General features: G+C 49.9%; 1 protein-coding gene across 3 annotated transcripts in view; it reads right to left on the bottom strand.

Moving 5' to 3' along the window:
• The window catches only part of POU2F3 (POU class 2 homeobox 3), an 81,326-nt gene extending 64,342 nt beyond the window's left edge, over window positions 1-16,984 (bottom strand). Inside the window, exons 1-2 of one of the 3 annotated variants that reach the window (XM_075909801.2) lie at window positions 15,483-16,984; window positions 516-569 (exon numbers count right to left, since the gene is read on the bottom strand). Coding sequence is in view for 2 of the 3 variants with exons in the window: in XM_006133637.5 (XP_006133699.2) it covers window positions 516-569; window positions 8,800-8,827 (82 nt within the window). In the remaining variant the exon portion in view is untranslated. Of the gene's footprint in view, window positions 1-515; window positions 570-8,799; window positions 9,004-15,482 lie in introns of those variants that run through there. The other 2 variants (XM_006133637.5, XM_075909800.2) reach the window with 2 other exon arrangements.
• Between the last annotated feature and the right edge of the window lie 17 nt (window positions 16,985-17,001).

Genomic DNA, 17,001 nt, shown 5'->3' with positions numbered 1-17,001 from the left:
TTCTCGCCTCTGGCATCGTTCTTTTCTGGCATCATGGGGAGTCTCTGGCTATCGGGGTGGGGGCTCCCCTTTCCTTATTGGCCCCTCTCCCTAGTTAGCCAACGTACACAGCTCTGAGGAAAATGCCGAACCGTCGTCGCTGCTCAGTTCGGGGCCCATTCACTAGCTCTCCCAACCACTTTCCCCCTCTCCCATTGTTCAGTCCACAACGACGATGTGTCTGGTGCTGTACAAAACAGACAATAAAGGCCCCTAGAAGAGGCCCGCACAGCAACGAAGAGATGGAAAACCTTGGACGGAGCTTCTCTTTCGCCTTCTTTCTCCTGCCGGCTACCTCCCCAGTTCGATTTGTCCCCTCACTCTCACTGCTCCCCCCTTGTTTGCTCTTCCATGGCCCAACACACAGAGCCTGCCCCTCCATTACAAAGTGAGGTCCCAAAGCCCATCCGGAACACACCCGTCTCCAGCATTTCTGCCTGAGCCCCTTTTTTAATCTCAACAAATCAAACATTTACCCTTAAAGTGACAGCTGCTACCACACCTCAGGTCAGAGCCTTCTTCAGGGGCAGCTGAAAGAAAGGGAAGGGGAGAAACAGTCAGCTTTACCCTAACTTGCCGTATGGGTCATCTCTGTATCGAAGACCCGAAGTACAGAATCAGTTGAAGGAGGAAGAATACTATAGTCAAATTCGCCTCGACTCTCCCTTTCCCCCTTTCAGGAGAATTTTAACCCTTTTCCAACCCAGCTGTACAGTAAATAAATAAATAAAGAACAAACTGATTGATTTGCATAGGCTTCCAAGAGCCAATCCCCATTGAGGAAATACACTGATTTGCATGAGGCAATAATAATACAATATGCAAGCAACATATGTGTACTCATGTGGTTTGGCATGGATAAAAGACACAGGTGGAAACCTTCCCCTTAAAGAGACAGTGCCCGATTCAGGCAAACTTTTTTAAAAGCATAAACCAATTATTTTCATGCAGCTGGGAGACAGAAGAAATGAATAGTTTTCATAGCCACTCCCCCTGTGTTCACTGATGCCGATGCTGCTTGATGATATTCCAATGAAGTTTTAATTTCTTGGATAGAAAATGTCTCTTTTGACCACGTTTAATTTTTTCTATTGTGTTTATAACATTTTGTTGGTCAACAAGTTTTCAAAATGGAACCTGATGTTTCATTTTGGTAGAGGAGAAAAGTAACTCCAAGTTTAAAAAGTGTTTTCTACTGGAACAAAAGTTAAAAGGGCGGGGGGGCAAAAGTGGTTTCTGGCTTACCAAAGCTCCATTTGTGCCTGGATTTTGGTTGGGGGTCTTTAGGCAATCAGCATACAATCAATTGTACTGCTGTCCTGCCTAGAGTCCAGACTGAGATTGCAGTTTCAGCTGGGTGAGAAGTGCTTTTTAGCCCCAGGAACCATGTTGACCAAAAATACAAACCAAAAGATTTTTGTTTTGTCAGCAGAAATTCACAAGCTTTTGGGATTTCATGAAAACAAAAAAGCTCCCCAAACTAAAACCAAACATGCAAAACGTGGGCTTTGCAACAACCCTCCACCCTCTAAAAAAGGAATCCAAAACGTTTGGACAAAAATTCCATTTAAAAACCACACCCTAAAAATGCCTTGTATTTCTCGGCCATCCAGATCAGAGGTTTTCAACCTTTTTGTGGATGCTCAGAAAGTTTCAAATGCAAAGGCAAACTCCTTCGGCACTCAGACATAATCTGTGAACTCCCAGGAGTCTGTGGACCATCGGTTGAAAACCACTGAGCTAGAATGCGAATTCTGATTTTGTTTGCAGCAATGTAACTTTATTGGCTTTGGGAGAGTGACTCCTTGTGTACACCATTGGGAGAGAAGACTCAGGCCCTCTGTTGTTGGAATTTTGGGGGCTGGGACTCTTGGTCCCAGCTTCAGTGCTGCCAACTCCCACGATTTTCTTGCCAAGTTTTGGATATTTGCTGTGTCTGTGAATGCCCCAGCCTGAAACTATCAACTTTCATTAAAATATATATATTTCTAGCCCCTGTGGTTGAAAAACAGAAATTGTGACACCCTACAGGCTCAAATAGCAGAAAGAATTAAAAAACTCCAAATATTCATTTTTTAAAATCTCATGATTTTTAAGACAGTTGGGGGAAGATGGCTCTTGATTTTTTGGAAATGCTGAAGCTGACATCCTTTTGAGGATTCCTCTATAGCAAGCGAGAGATAAACCCAGGCGTAGATGACTAAAGAAATGCCAGACTGCCTTGTGCTAAAGGAAACACCTCTTTCGTTACAGATTAAGAGCCCTACCAATACAAATGTGACATTTAACCTGCATGAGAAAACACAGACACAGCAGTAAACAATCAATTCCCCCAGATAAAGTCTGCTGTTGTACTGGAAGCCAATTTAAATTCATAATCTTCCTACAGTTTCAAGTTTCCACTACAGCTCTGCTAGGTAGGATGTTCACACAGAATAAGCAGGATAATATACTTGATGCAAGAAAAGATTTTCTAGTGTCGTGTGGATATAGGTCTCCCAGCAAATTCTCCTCATGGAGATGCAGCTTCTATGCAGAATGCTGAGAATATAGTTTATACTAGTTCTCCAAATAAAATAGGGTATACAGGCAAGCACAACTAGCCATCTTGGTCCCAGGATATTAGCAACAAAAGATGCGTGCGATAATATCTTTTACTGGACTGATATCACCTCATACATTGTGTCACACACACACACACACACACACACACACACACACACACACACACACACACGTTGCCAACCATCAGTAAATTTATGGACAGTCCATAAAAAATTAGCCGAAATTGGACATGTCCATAAAGTTCTTAAAAAAATTGAGGTGGCCGTATATTTCGTAAAAGTGCAATAAAATTTCAAAAACCAGCAATTATTCTATAGAAATTACATTTCTTCTGTGCTGCTTCAGCCATTTTAATGTGGAACAGTGGAAATTGGATGTTTTAGTTGTTTATTTATGGTTAACAGTATCAGTATTCGAATGTACGATCACAAAATGGAAAACTTCCAGGACCATGCCTAACTAAATGAAAGTGAGTTAAATAGCATATTGTTCTTGTGATCTATGAATGACAAGAATTTACTTTTCACTTTTGGCCATTTATGTCGTTTTAATATAGTATAAAAATTATGTCCGTAAAAAAATGTGTCTTTCTGTAAATTTTTCCCATTTTCTCCGTAAATGAAATTTCTGTGGGTTGGCAATCCTGACTCTCACACACACACGCACGCACGCACGCACGCACAGAGTTAGCTGGCTTTACTGCACTTTTAAAGATAGATCTGGCCTGTGGCTTTACAGAGAAACTATTAATCAACAAATCATGTTAGCTGACATTGTCAAATGAGTCTATTGAATGTCTCTGGGGTTTAGTTGCTCAGTTCACATGGGCACCTCACCAACAGAAGTGGGCCCAATAAAATATATTACCTTACCTACCTCTCTAATTCACATAGGCTGCTTTGACAATTCTATTCATCGTAAAATACAAAAAGCAAACAAACAAAAAACGAACTAAACATGAGCGTGCGTACATCCCCCTCTTTGCTGCAAAACAAACCACAAACAAACTCCAAAGGCTTTTCCTAATCTGACACAACACGAGGGCAAGATGTTCAAACCTATGAGCTAAACATACTCCTACTCCCATATTTAGACCCCTAAATAAGAGCAGTCTGATTTTCAGAGGTGGCATGTTCCTCCAAGCCACTCAGTGACAAAAGGTTTCACTGTTCTGTAACAGGCCTGACAAACTCACTACGCCTAACCCTTTGCTTTTATTAGTATTTATCCAAGACTTCAAATGACAGCTAGGCTCCTGCTGGTTGTGACTATCAGTTGTGTGCTGGCTGTATAGACTTTGCTTAAGGGAGCTGTGTATCAGTACGGAAAAAACATATCCTGAGCAACTGCATCACGGCAGGCATCACCAGCAGACACAGTTTCTCTTTCAGACCAGGAGCGTTCATGCAAATGAAGCATTGTCCCGTTCCACAGCGGGCCTTCCCACAGTTTGAATTGCATGCGCAAACAGCAAGGCATGAAGCCCACAGGAACACACCAGAAGGAGAAAAGTCTTATTGAGGGTGCACCTGGGCTAGAATTGGGGGGACATGTAACATACTTTGGGATCCAGGCACTGTGGAAACCTCTTGAAGGGCCTGGGATGTCCATGAGCATTTGAACCTCAGTTTTGACTGAAAACTAACAGCTCTGCCCAAAAACGATTCCTGAGGAGAAAAATCTGCTTTGCTATATAGGAAAGGAAACCACCGGGAAGTGTAAAGCTAGGGTTGCATTTTGCCTGTGAACCCATTTCTGTTCCTACTCATCCTTATTCCCCAGAGCTGTTAAATCTTCACTTTGATTGGGTCACTCAGAGTCTAGGCCAGTGCCGAGACAATATAAAAGACCCGAACCTGAGTTGTTCCAGACCAGCTGCGTGTACCTGGCTCTGTTGGACACAGCTTGCCTAGTAATTTCAGTGAGTGTCTAGTGACCGGCTGGACACTGCAGACTGCTCTGAGGATTCAGGGGGTGGTGTGCTCCTATCCTCACTAGCCTGCACTGAAATGGGGCGGCCTGCAAGTGAACGGGACGTGCATAGGTTCAGCACCACTGAGAATCAGCCTGACCTTATTATGTACGAAGGTGCCGATATAAGAATTTAGAAGCCTGCCTTCAGCGCGTACCCTGCCAGAACTAGAACACGTTTGCGGTGGATGGCAAACCCCTCCCACAGTCAACATCCTTTCTATCCTAAATGGCAAAGAAACGACTCTGTTGGTGCAAGTCTTCTGATTTCGAGGCAGTTATGCCAGCAGGGAATTTGGTCACCGAAACTTGCCTAATCAGTAGAGCTGGTTGGGAATTTTCTGACAAAATGTTTTGGTTGAAAAGCTCATTTCTGATTAATTTTTCAACAACATGGGTTTTTTTTTCAGAAGAATTCTGAAGTTGTCAAAACATTCTAAAGGAGAAAAAAATAACTATAACTCAAGTGTGCTGGTTCTTTGCATTTTGCAATTGAAGCTACTAATAGTTTTAATTTTTTCAAAAGTGGTTGAAATCAAACCAAAACATTTTGAAATGACGGCGTCCACCTCTTTCAGTTAACCAAAACCAAACCATTTCTCAGCCTCCGGATAGTTGTGAGAGTTCAGGTTTTTGTCCTGTTTCTGGATGGGCACATTTTTTAAAATCTGTAAAAATGGTGGAGAATGTTCTGCCTGGCTCCATTAATCAGTTTCATTTGTGTATGTAGCTACTTTCACCTAGGGATGTAATAGTGTAGTCGATTAACTGATAAGCACAAGTTTTTTATGCATTCCCCCCTCTCCCTGACAGTGAATTTTTTATCAGGCTGGCCAGCAGCCCTACTCAGACCAGCTTGCGCCTGATCCAGGACCTACCCCCACTACAACTCTGCATTTAAACTGTATTAGGAGCTAGGTGGGCAGGCAGCCTGGCTCAGTTCTGGCTCACACTGGTCCAGCAGCTCAGATCTCCTCCCTGCCCCCCCCCAGACAGAGGCTGCTGCCACCCTGCACTGCTGCCTCTGTATCAGAGGCAGTAGCATGGAGTGACAGGCAGCCGGTCCATGAGTGGAGCTGGTTTTTAAACAGGCTCCCCTCACGGACCTGGTCCCGTCTGGCCCCCCACGCTGCTGCCTCTGACACCGAGGCAGCAGTGCTGAGTGGTATGGGGCTTCTCAGGAGTGGGGCTGGAGCATACCGGCTGCCAGCTCCACCCCTGGGGACTATAGAATAGTCAAGTAATCGATAAGAATTCATGAGGTTACTCGACTATTCAATTAACCAATATTTAACATCCCTACTTTCACGAGCTGTCTTTCCTGCCTTACATTTCTGCCGAGTTTGGGCTACAAGCCATAGGGGAGAAGTTTCCATCCAGTCAAAACCAAACAGTTTTCATTGGAATTTAACACGCGATTGAAACATTTCTAGAGATCAGAGGGTTTTTCTTCTCAGAGTCAAATATTTGACTTCAATGACACTGGGTGACAATTTTTTTTTAAAAATTACAACAAAGCAACACTTTGCGAAGATCCAAATAGCCACAGTTGTGGGTCAAATCATCAGCTGGAGTAAATGAGCTATGCTGATTTATACCAGCTGAAGCTCTGGCCTGTCTATGAAACCCAAATGTATCTAAATGACAAGAGCAGACAATCAGTTCCTCCCTCGCCTACTTGCCAATACGCGAGTCTGGATTTGGGTGTTTTTATTGCAACTTTCAAATCGCTTTTGAGGGCCAGGCAACCTACAAGGACAAACTTTTCTTTCCGTGCCCTGAATTGCCATCGATTGCTTGGGAGAATCATAGAATCATAGAATAATAGGACTGGAAGGGACCTCGAGAGGTCATCGAGTCCAGCCCCCCGCCCTCAAGGCAGGACAAAGCTCCGTCTACACCGTCCCTGACAGATGTCTATCTAACCTGTTCTTAAATATCTCCAGAGAGGGAGCTTCCACCACCTCCCTTGGCAATTTATTCCAATATTTGACCCCCCTGACAGTTAGGAATTTTTCCTAGGCAAGGCCCTCAACCGGAGTCCTTTGTAGGTGAAATGTTACAGACTGGTTCAAAGTCACATGAGATTAACAGGAGTCTTTCTGGTGACTAACAGACCCAGGAAAGCTTTTAACGGCCTCCACCAAAGTTTCAGATCAAGTGGGGCCATCTGAGCCACCAGCAGTGTCCATGACGCCGCAACGAGCCTGATTCAAAAGCGGAGGGGTTTGCTCTGGAATCAGCATTCCCTTCTGCTCCCACGACTTATGGGGATACCTGTGAGGCAACACTATGCAACTCCCACGTCACTTAGTCTGGCAGCCAGAAGGAACCACAGGGCTAAGTGCGTGTCCAGCTACCTCAATAGAGAATCTACTTTCTACTGACTGCAACCAAATCTTCCCTGCTCTCTTTGAGGAGAGAAAAGAGCAGGAGTGTTTCCTGCCACGCTGACGGCTGGGCACTGCCTCACTGCGGACATGCACGGTGCGTGGAACATGTCACTACCGTTGTGGGCCCGGCCCGGGGGCGGGGTATTCCCAGTGTTAACCCTGTACCTAATCATAACACAGAGTAGCCGCGTGTGTGTAGAATGGGCACGGATTCTGAGGGCCTCCACTTTTTGCTCCACGTTAAATACCTCGAGCCGGATTTTCACAGGCGCTGCTCCCATTGACAGCAGTCTGGGAAGTCGTCCATGCCCCAGCTCTTGTGAAAATCCGCTCCTAAAAAAATCCACGTCCACTTTGTAATCTTTTGGCCCGGCACCCGGCCTGACCCAGAGAGCATGCGGAGTTTGTGGGGAGAAGCCGGCCCTGCTCACACCTGTCCGGCCCCATCCAGCCGCTGCTGACGGTGATGAAGTAGCTACTCCCACTGACACCGCAGTGAAGTCCGTATCCGCGGAGCAGAGCCGCTGCGCTGCGTTCGATTTCGCGCCTGCTCTCACGCACCCCAGTGAACGCTCACAGCAGTGTTGCAGCCCACAACAGTGGGCATGGAAATCTCCTGGGACAGGGGCCTGTGTTTATCGCCACGGAGCTACCCCCCTAACGCGCCCTGTGCCAACAGCTGGGCCTACGCTCGCCTGGAGACCGCTCGCCACGCCCCCAAAGAAATGCACCCCCAGATCATAGCTGCCCGCACGCACCTAGATCTGCGTGTCCTCCAGCACCCCCCCCCACCTGGTTTCAGGGGGATTGTTTTGCTTGTTGCACTCACCCCAGACCCGAACCCTGTCCGCACACAACAGTGCTAAGCTCCAAGAGGGTGGGCTTCTTAGGGCAGCTGGCTGGCTTGTCAGCGGGGGGCAGGCGCTGCCCAAGTGAGCACAGAGCCTCTGCTGCCCCCGCCGCCATGCTGTGCAGCTGGAAGGTGATTTCCCAGGTCTATACTCAGGTTTTAAGCCGAGCCAGCGACGTCACTCAGGAGTCTGGAAAACACACGCCCAACCTCCCGATGCAGGCAGCCCTAGGTCGACAGAAACCCCCTCCTGTCGCTGTGGCAGGCATCCACACACAAGCACGGTAGCATTTCACCCCACTCCATGCCTCCCCGGCGCCCCCCCTTCTTTGTCTTCTCTGCCCCCTTTTCTCATTTCAAATCTCAGCAACAGCATATGACCCCTCCCCATCCTTCACCTCCCCCCTCACCTACAACAGGGGTGGGCGAGACATGGCCGGGGAGCCAGATCCGGCCCGCCAAGCCTTTCAGTTCAGCCTGCGCCCCCCCCACTGGGCCCCCAAGCAGGGAGCAGCCCCCCTTTGCGCAGGGGGTGGGAGGGAGGGAGGGAAAGGAAGAAGCTTTGTGTGCTGCGAACCCCCTCCTTCACCCAAACCCCCTCTCAGACCCCACAGCTGCTCCTGCACCCCAGTCCCCTCCCCTGAGCTCCGTTCTGTACCCAACTTCCGTCCCTGACCCATGACCCTCTCCGTAGGAAAGTGTGGCCCTTGACCACCCATTATAATTTTGGAGGGGTCCCCCATCAAAAATTATTGCCCACTCCTGCCCTAGAAGCTGCTAACTCTTAGCAGCCACCGCCAGTCCTTAGCTTCACCTCCTGCCCCCACGTGCAGGAGACCTGAGCCAACGGGGTGGCGGTGGATGGGTCATGCACATTTGGAAACATTCCCTAGCCCACTCCCAGCTTGACTCCGAAGCCTCTGCCGCCTGCTGGGTTGCACCAGAGCCCGTCCTCCCTTCCCTCTCTCCGGGACCTCTTACCTGTGTGCACAGACTCCAGAGTCACCATCCTGCCGGTGGGACAGAATCCACAGCATGCCCAGCCTCCTACCGCCGGCCCCACGCGGGCCTGTGTGGCTGCCAGTTTGCCGCCACCCCCGGAACCAGGCTCCAGGCAGTTCCAGAGCACCTACACCTGCATTGCCCGGTGCCACACTGGCCCAGGTGAGCACGCTGTGGACTTGGGGCCACGCCCCCCCCACTGCGCGGCTTGGCAGCATGCAGCTGTTCTGGAATCCTGGCCGGCAGCCCATGCAAAAAAGCCAGGATTTGCATATGAGCAACTCTGGAACTGTTGAGTCCCTGAAGCACTAAACCGGGGGTGGGGTGCTCAGGAGGATGCGGCAGCCGTCTCCGTAGGCTCAGCGCTGCGTACACCTGCCTGCCCTCCCACTGCCAAGCCTGCAAAAGAAGGGCCTTTGCGGAGACCCTGTAGGAACCGAGGTGGGCTCCCTCACATCTCTGTGCAGCCCAGGGAGGTCTGGGTATGCCGGATGGAAGTCACCAAAGGCCTGAGAGCCAGGACTCTGCTGCCCAGACTTTAGATCTTCCAAGCCCCGAACAGACATAAGTTTCTACTCCAACCATCGGATCCAGGTGGGTGACTCCTGCATCCCATGGGGATCTCTGAGGTTGGGCGTCTGCCCCGGCGGATCCAATTGCCGGGTCAGGGTAATTAATTAAATGAGCCCTGCAAACCCAGGGTAATTAACGTTCGAACCTGCAAGACACCCATCTGTCTAATGGGGAAAGGCAAGCAAATGAGGTAATTTCCCAAAGAGCCGAGGCAAAGTCGGGTCAGAACTCAGGAATTCCTGCCTGCCAGACCCGTGGTCCGTCCACTAGACTCTACAGCCACTTTATGGCACCGCTAGCCTCCTTGCTGCTCCCCATCTGCTGTGGCCAAAGCGGAGGGACTTGCGCCAGGAGACTGGAAAGGCAGAACGAACCACACGCGGCTTCTTTTGGATGAGCTCACAAGGTGCCGACACCAGAACCCTGCTGGGGTGCCTCTAGAGGAGTCACTCCATATTTATATCAGCATAACAGAGGGCAGAATCCGGACCCCGTCGGGTGCCCGTGCACCCAGACCCCAGTCTCTCAGCAGCCTGGGTGGGCCCACAGCTCTCATGGAGATTTCACACACTCTCTCAGCGCACGTGAAAGGCCCACGCATCTGCCCCGAACACCGCCGCACGCCGCTGCTGGGCAAGTGCGCGCTACGAAACGAAGTCGGCCTAAGTTGCGTGGCTGTAACACGTCCACAGGATGCTGCTTGTGCCGGGGAGGTGTGTCGCCACCAGAAGCCCTGGCACCCGTTTACCTGCCAGTGCAGGGCCTCCTGGGCCGAGTTTGGAAAGGCAGCCACAGTCCACGTAAGCAACACCAGGCCTACAGAGACGCCGCCTCGGCTTAATTACGTGGACTTAAGCACCAGGCTGCTGGTGGAGGCAGAGTCATGACGTTGCTGGAGTGGCACAGGCAGAAGGGATATTTTAATGCAGTCCCCCAGGGTCGACTTATCCATTAGGCACAGTAGGCACAGTGCCTAGGGCCCACGATACTTTTAGGGGCCCACGAAAATGTTTGAATTTCTTTTAAAATCAGAAGAAAAAAAATGAACTTTTAGGGTCAAAGAAAATGTTTTAATTTTTTTCCTCACATCAGAAAAAAGCGAAACTTTTAGGGCCCACGAAAATCTATTCAATTTTGCCTAAAACAGGAAAAAAAATAAAACGTTGAAGTATTTAAAGTTATATCCAAAATCATTTTTAATTTTTTTTATGGAGGAAGGGGCCCACGAAGGCAAAAGTGCCTGGGGCCCACGAAAGTCAGAATGCGGCCCTGCAGCCCCCGAGCGGGAGTAAAGTGCCGCTGGCTCTCTAACTCTGCTGTGGAGACAGACCTCGGCGTGTGTATTCGCTCCCAGAAGCACCTGTGACTCCTCTCCCCCCGACTCTTTAAGCCAGGCCTTCTCGTTCACGGGCCCTTTGAACGTCTGAGCTTAGCTCTGCCCAGGCCTCTGTGCCGGGAATCCATCCTGACGGTTTATGAGCGCTCCGTCGCTGCCAGGTGCAAGCTATCACACATCCATTTCTCTCTCCCTCGCCAACTTTCCGGAGCACTCAGCTTTCCCACACGCCGCACTTCCTGTTCCATGGAAATACAGGTTTCGCCCAAGCATGGGAGGGATCATTTTGCCCAGCGTCCAAACCCCCTGGGTTTGAGAGCCTGAGTCAGGCGGTGCAGCGGGGAGAGACGGGGAGTAGGAGGCGATGGTGCGGGAATCCCCAGCGTGGGGGAGAACAACAAAGCTTGTGAAGGAAGAGACAAACAAACAGGGCAGGGAGACGGAGAGGGGAAAGCAGAGGGGAAGTCGTCGGCGGAGGGAGGCGATTCTAAGGAGAGTCTGGGAACATTTTAGGCACTCACGGCCCAATTTCAAAGGACACAAGTTAGGAGGGGAGCTTTGCCCACATCAGAGAGGGGGCAAGATTAGGCTGCATGAGCTGTTCATTTGTCTCTTGCAATCAGTGCGGCGTGCAGGGCCAACCTCGCTTCTTGGGCTCTCCTGTACCACAAGGGGCAGTCTCTGCAGCTGGGAGCTGCTCCAGACTTGTGTCCTGGGTGGATCGGGCACGGAGGAGACCACCGCATATGCTGACCAGGGAACTGATTGCACATGCAACCTTCTCCTCACGCGATACCACTAAGTTTGGTCAGGAGCCATCTTCTAGGGCATGGGCTCAGTTCTAATGTGCTCTTCCTCCACCCTTTGCTCCAAGCAGGCAGCCATCTGTGGGGCTGAACGCAGTGCTAACACCACGCGCTTCTTGCAGGACAGGTGGCTGGCCTGGGCCCTCTCCTGTACCTTGGATGCATCTGGCTAGCTAGCTCCTGCCTTGCCACCTTTCTGGGCAGATGCACAGCACCTCCTGCTGGTCCATTAGGGGACTTTTGATGTGAATTCCACAAAGGATTAAATGAACGCACACACACACACACACACACCCACCCACCCAACCACCCCCTGGGGAGGAACATTTTAACATACCTGGTGAGTCACTCATGGATTTTAAAATAGCCATTCTTCTACAAAGTAATTTTACCACCCAATTAGAGAGAGAGTCTGCAGAACTGGAATTCATCTACAGATGAGACACCATTACCCAGGGCTTGAACAAAGATTTTGGGTACGGCTAGACTTTAGGGGCACATTTGCACTTCTGCTTTTTTTTGTGAAAGAGCAAACGTGCTCTTTCAGAAGCCCCTGTATTCCTCGTTCTACGAGGAAGAAGGGGGCTTTTGAAAAAGGGGGTTTTCCCGACATTTGGCCCAAATGCAAAGAGCATTTTGCGTACATTTTTCTGACAAAAAGTTGTAGTCTAGCCATACCCATTAACTGGTGGGTGCATTACAAAGCCAATTTCTCCTGCTATTAACATCTGCATTTCCACATCAAAAGCTATGTATGGGACACATCCAGCCCATTTAATTAGCCTCATTAACATGGGTCCTAGAATTGACAGGTATTACTTCTACTGTTATATACAGGGCTCGACAAATAATGCAATCTACTTGCCCATGGCAAGTAGATTGTAACCCAGAAGAGCCGGGTTCGGGTGATCTGCGCATGTGCAGAACGATCTGTGCATGCGCAGCTCGCCGGACAGCGCGGCTCGCAAGCAGGGCTTGCCACAGTTCAGCGAGCCCTGGTTATATATATATATAGGTTTCTGTTCTTTCCACTCCAATTCATCTGATGCAATGGGTTTTACCCATAAAAGCTCATGATTCTATATATTTAGGTTAGTTGCTAAGGTGCCACATTGAGAGTGAAACCAACTAGAAACCATTCTTAGTAAAATCCACAGGCAACATTTTCACAAATAGTGATTTTGGGGGCCTCAGTTTCCCAGAAGCTGATTTGAAGAGAGGCTGAGCATGGGCATTTCCTATTTATTTGGACTGAAGTTGTGATGCGTAGTACTGCTGCAAGTCAAAGCAGCAAGCTGGGCACCCAACTCCTACCCAAGCTGTTGCAGGTAAGAGCAATAGCCACTTTTAAAAGTTTGGCTGCATATGCTGTTTAAGACCATTCTTGGGATTTGTCTGCAAGAACATTTAGTTTGAGACAAGTCGATGTAAATCTACGACGCAGTAATTGTATGGACCAAAGTACCCCCTCTAATCTTTTCCATCCACGTGTGGAATAAATTTTGTTATGTGCACCAAGGCATGTGAGAATGTGCACCACAGAGAAACACAAACCTAGCAGTGAGTGCTCTGCTAACCAGCTGGGTGGCACTGGAATCTCCCCCGGGCGGCTGCACAAGCGCCCAGCTTAAAGGGAACACTTGTAGGCCCTGCTGCCCTTCACTCAAAGGCCTCTAGTGGCTTTTAACCTACCCCCATTTCAAAGTGGGAGTGGATTAGTTTAACCTATTGCAACTCAAACTTTGCTGCATCATGTAGCTAATCTAATATATACAGGAAAATGTTTGTATGTTTGTGCGCTAATAACTTGGGCACTATAAGAGCTACCACAACCAAACTTTGCATGGGGTAACCTTTCCTCCAGGAGAAGGTTTTAAGGTACTTTTGGACACAATCTGGCCCAAGCTCAAGCTGTATAAATCAAGAAGTAACCCACCGCGCTGCACTGCGGGGGCTGCCCTGCCCACCCTAGGTCCTGTGCCCACCACCTGCGGCCCCCAGTGCCATCCGGGACTTCCCTCCCCCACCCGCGAGGTTACATAAGCGACTCTCTTCCCTCCCCTACCCCCACTGCCACCCAGTGCCCCCACCCCCATGTGCACAACAGCTTGGGCATCCACCCTGCCCCCCGCGTCACCTGCAGCCCCGGACGCAAGCTGGGGCGCCCCTCCCGCGTGTAACCTCCCCATCACCTGGCGTCGCACCACTCCCCCCCGGGGATGACGCGGACCTATATTTTAATCCCTATAGAAATCAGTGCAACTTTTCTACCATTCAAAAAAAGATTATGGACTATGGGTTTTCTACATTTTGTTCCTCCGGTTTCTCGAGTAACGCCAGGTAACTCCAGCTAGTAGTTTAGATTATCCACTCAAGACCCTACTACAAAGCATTGTTTAAAATAACACGATTGTCCATTTGGGGTAAAACAGGGCAGGTGAAAGCAGCGGGTGAATCACATCTAGACTAAAGAGGGATTTGCTTTCCATTGGTCTGGATTCCAGTGCAGACACTACTGCCAGAAACCCGTACGGTAGCCCTTCCTCAGGGAATGACCAATCCACACTCATCCTTGCTTATGCTTCTTTCCCTCCACCCACCAACATCTACCCTCCTTTGGCTAAAGCTCCTGGGATGAGGCTTGGCGTACAGAGCATGGCCTTTCACATAGGACCTTAAAACCTAAGCCCCCATGTCACAGTTGCAGGGCTGTTAAAGATATCCAGATGCTTTTTGTGGCAGCATGGATTTATCCCCTTATTCTGAGCCAGTATTTCCTCACCCAGTGTGCAAGCTGCCAGTTTGCTCCTGCAAACAGCTGCCTTTCAGCAATGTTGACTGTATAGATGCACTGTGCAAGCCTGGTAAAGAAAATATTTGTGCCAGATGAAATTTATTCTTCTCCTGGATGCATTAGTCCCATCTTATGGGGACTGGGAAATAGCAAGAGATCTTGCAAAGAGTGGTGAACACCTTTTAATTTGGAATAGTGATAGAAATGTAGCCGTGTTAGTCTGGGGTAGCTGAAGCAAAATGCAGGACAATGTAGCACTTTTAAGACTAACAAGGTGGTTTATTAGATGATGATCTTGCGTGGGCCAGACCCACTTCCTCAGATCAAATAGTGGAAGAAAATAGTCACAACCATATTTTAATTTGGAAAGGGGCCGGGGTAGAAAAGTCTTTAGTGCATGAGATGTAGCTTTCGGTTGCACTGATTGAATTATTTTAACTGGGAAGTTTATTGCCACAAATTCCCACCTCAGCTGAAGCATATTCTTCCTGTAGATGCACAGATGTTTTCCTGATTCTCAAAGCAGCTCAGGTGTTGGGGACTTTCAGGTCAGCAGCACACTCTAGTGGAGACTTCCCAAACCACACTGCAAGCCCGCTGCTGCACTTGTCTCACTAAAGAAGGCAGCAAAAACTGTGAGGTAAAGGAAGGAGCCAGCATCCCAGCTGGGGAAGCTCAGGAATTTTGGGGGAGCTGGCATTGCTAGGCTGATTTACAAGAGCTGAGAATCTGGCTGCTGCTGGTTTCCGCCTCCTGGAGCCAAGCAGAGAGACTTTTAAGCAGCAATTTTGCAAGAGCCAGGTGACTTTTGGTCCATAGTCTGCCCCTGGGGAAAATCCCAAACTTTAACCGAGGGGTTGGCATAGATTCGGGAAACCCCACTGATTCCAGATCAGGCTGCAAACAAATACATTGTAGAAAGCAAAGCGGTTTAAAGTCTGTTTCCTTCCTCTGTTACCTACCAGGCCCCAGCACTGGGCTTCCTCTGCTGCCTTTATTGGCTCTCTAACACCCACCATGCCTTGCTGCAGGCAGGGGCCTGAACTCCTGCCTCCAGCAGTTCAAGGTCTTCGGGCTCTTGGCAGAGTGGATGGAGTATCCCTGTGCTTGGGCAGGGTGCTGTGATCTCTCTCAATTATGGGGAAGAGCTCACCTGTAACTGCAGCCCACCGATATTGCAGGATCCGTCAGTAGCACTGCTGGCTGCTTTGCTGCTCCGGATGATCAGTCTAACCATGGGTGGTGGGTACATAGGCAAGGAAAGGCATGGCCTTCCCAAAGATGCTTACGCTGCCCAGGAGCGGTTGGGGCTGCATCCTGTGGCAGTCCCAGGCCTCAGCTGGCATTGGGTGTGGCTTAGTTGGGGAGGGGAGGTTGTTGAAGGGGTGTGGTCTCAGGGAAGGGGTGTGGCTTCAGGAAGAAGGGGCGGAGCTTCATCTTGCCTTCCTCAGCTGGGTCTTCACCTGTCACCCATAAGTCTAACCCAGGGGTTCTAAACACATCATGGCACCGCAACCCCTTCTGACAACAGAAATTACTATATGACCTCTGGAGGGGGGACCAAAGGCTGAGCCCACATGTCCTGGGTGACAGAGCTGAAGTCTGAGCCCCACTTCCCAGGGCTGAAACCTTTTGGCTTTGGTGCCTGGGTAGTGGGGCTAGTGCTTTGGCTCCAGCCCCAACAAATCTGAATTAGCTCTGGTGGCCCCATTAAAATGGAGTTGGGACCAGTGTTCCCTCTAATTTTTTCCACCCTATGTGAAGAATAAATTTTGTCGCATGCACCGAGGCATGTGTGGATGTGCACCACCGATAGACACACATGCTGCCAGCTGTGGGCGCTCTGCTAATCAGCTGGCCGCCATTTGCACCTCTCCTGGGTGGCTGCCCAAGTGCTCAGCTTACAAGGAACACCGGTCATGACCCACTTTTGGGGTCCTGACCCACAGTTTGAGAACTGCTGGTCTCATCCTGAGCTACAGGTCTGGAAAGCAGCCACGGGGAAAGAAAAAGCAGCATGTGGGTCTCCAACAGAAGGGAGAACTTCTTTCTAGTAAGGCCATTATCCAATGACGGATGGGCAGAACCACCCCCCTCAAAGGGCAAGGTGATGGGAGGGGTTGTGGACCATGGGGAAATGTGGGCTTAGATACCCAGGGGATGGGTGTTCTAGGAGCATCTTAGAGAAACAACCCCTGTGCTGCTGAGCGTGTACGGGTGCTGCAGGGACTGTCACGGCACCCCCATCTCTCGTGGGACACACAACCGCAGGCTGTCCCGGGACCCCCGCCCCCGACTGCTCTTTGGCATGAAAGTCCACTGCAGCATGGCTGAGAATCCTCCGGTGTCCCCGTGGGATGGAACAGGGGAGCCATGGAGCCCAACCACGGTAGGGGAGGAACAGAAAGTCCCCTCCTCGTGCCCATGGGCAACCCCAGCCAGTGACATGGCCTAAAGCATGGAGGGAAGCAATCCTCGGGTGATGGGTAGAGGAAAGACAGGCACTCGGTAAGCAGAGAATGGAAACCGCCCGACAGAAGAGGGAAAGGCTGGGCCATTCAGATGATCGGAGGAGGAAGAGGCGGGACGGGGGCAGATGCACAGTGATTTGCCCCCCCATGCCGGACAGCTGTGGTTCCCCCTGAAAGATAAAGGGGGCGTGCTGAGGCTGC

The sequence above is a fragment of the Pelodiscus sinensis genome, chromosome 25, assembly GCF_052426305.1.
Source record: "Pelodiscus sinensis isolate ZL-2025 chromosome 25, ASM5242630v1, whole genome shotgun sequence".
Taxonomy (NCBI): Eukaryota; Metazoa; Chordata; order Testudines; family Trionychidae; genus Pelodiscus; species Pelodiscus sinensis.
Note: the sequence above shows the minus strand (reverse complement) of the source record. Positions and strands in the feature narration are given on the sequence as shown.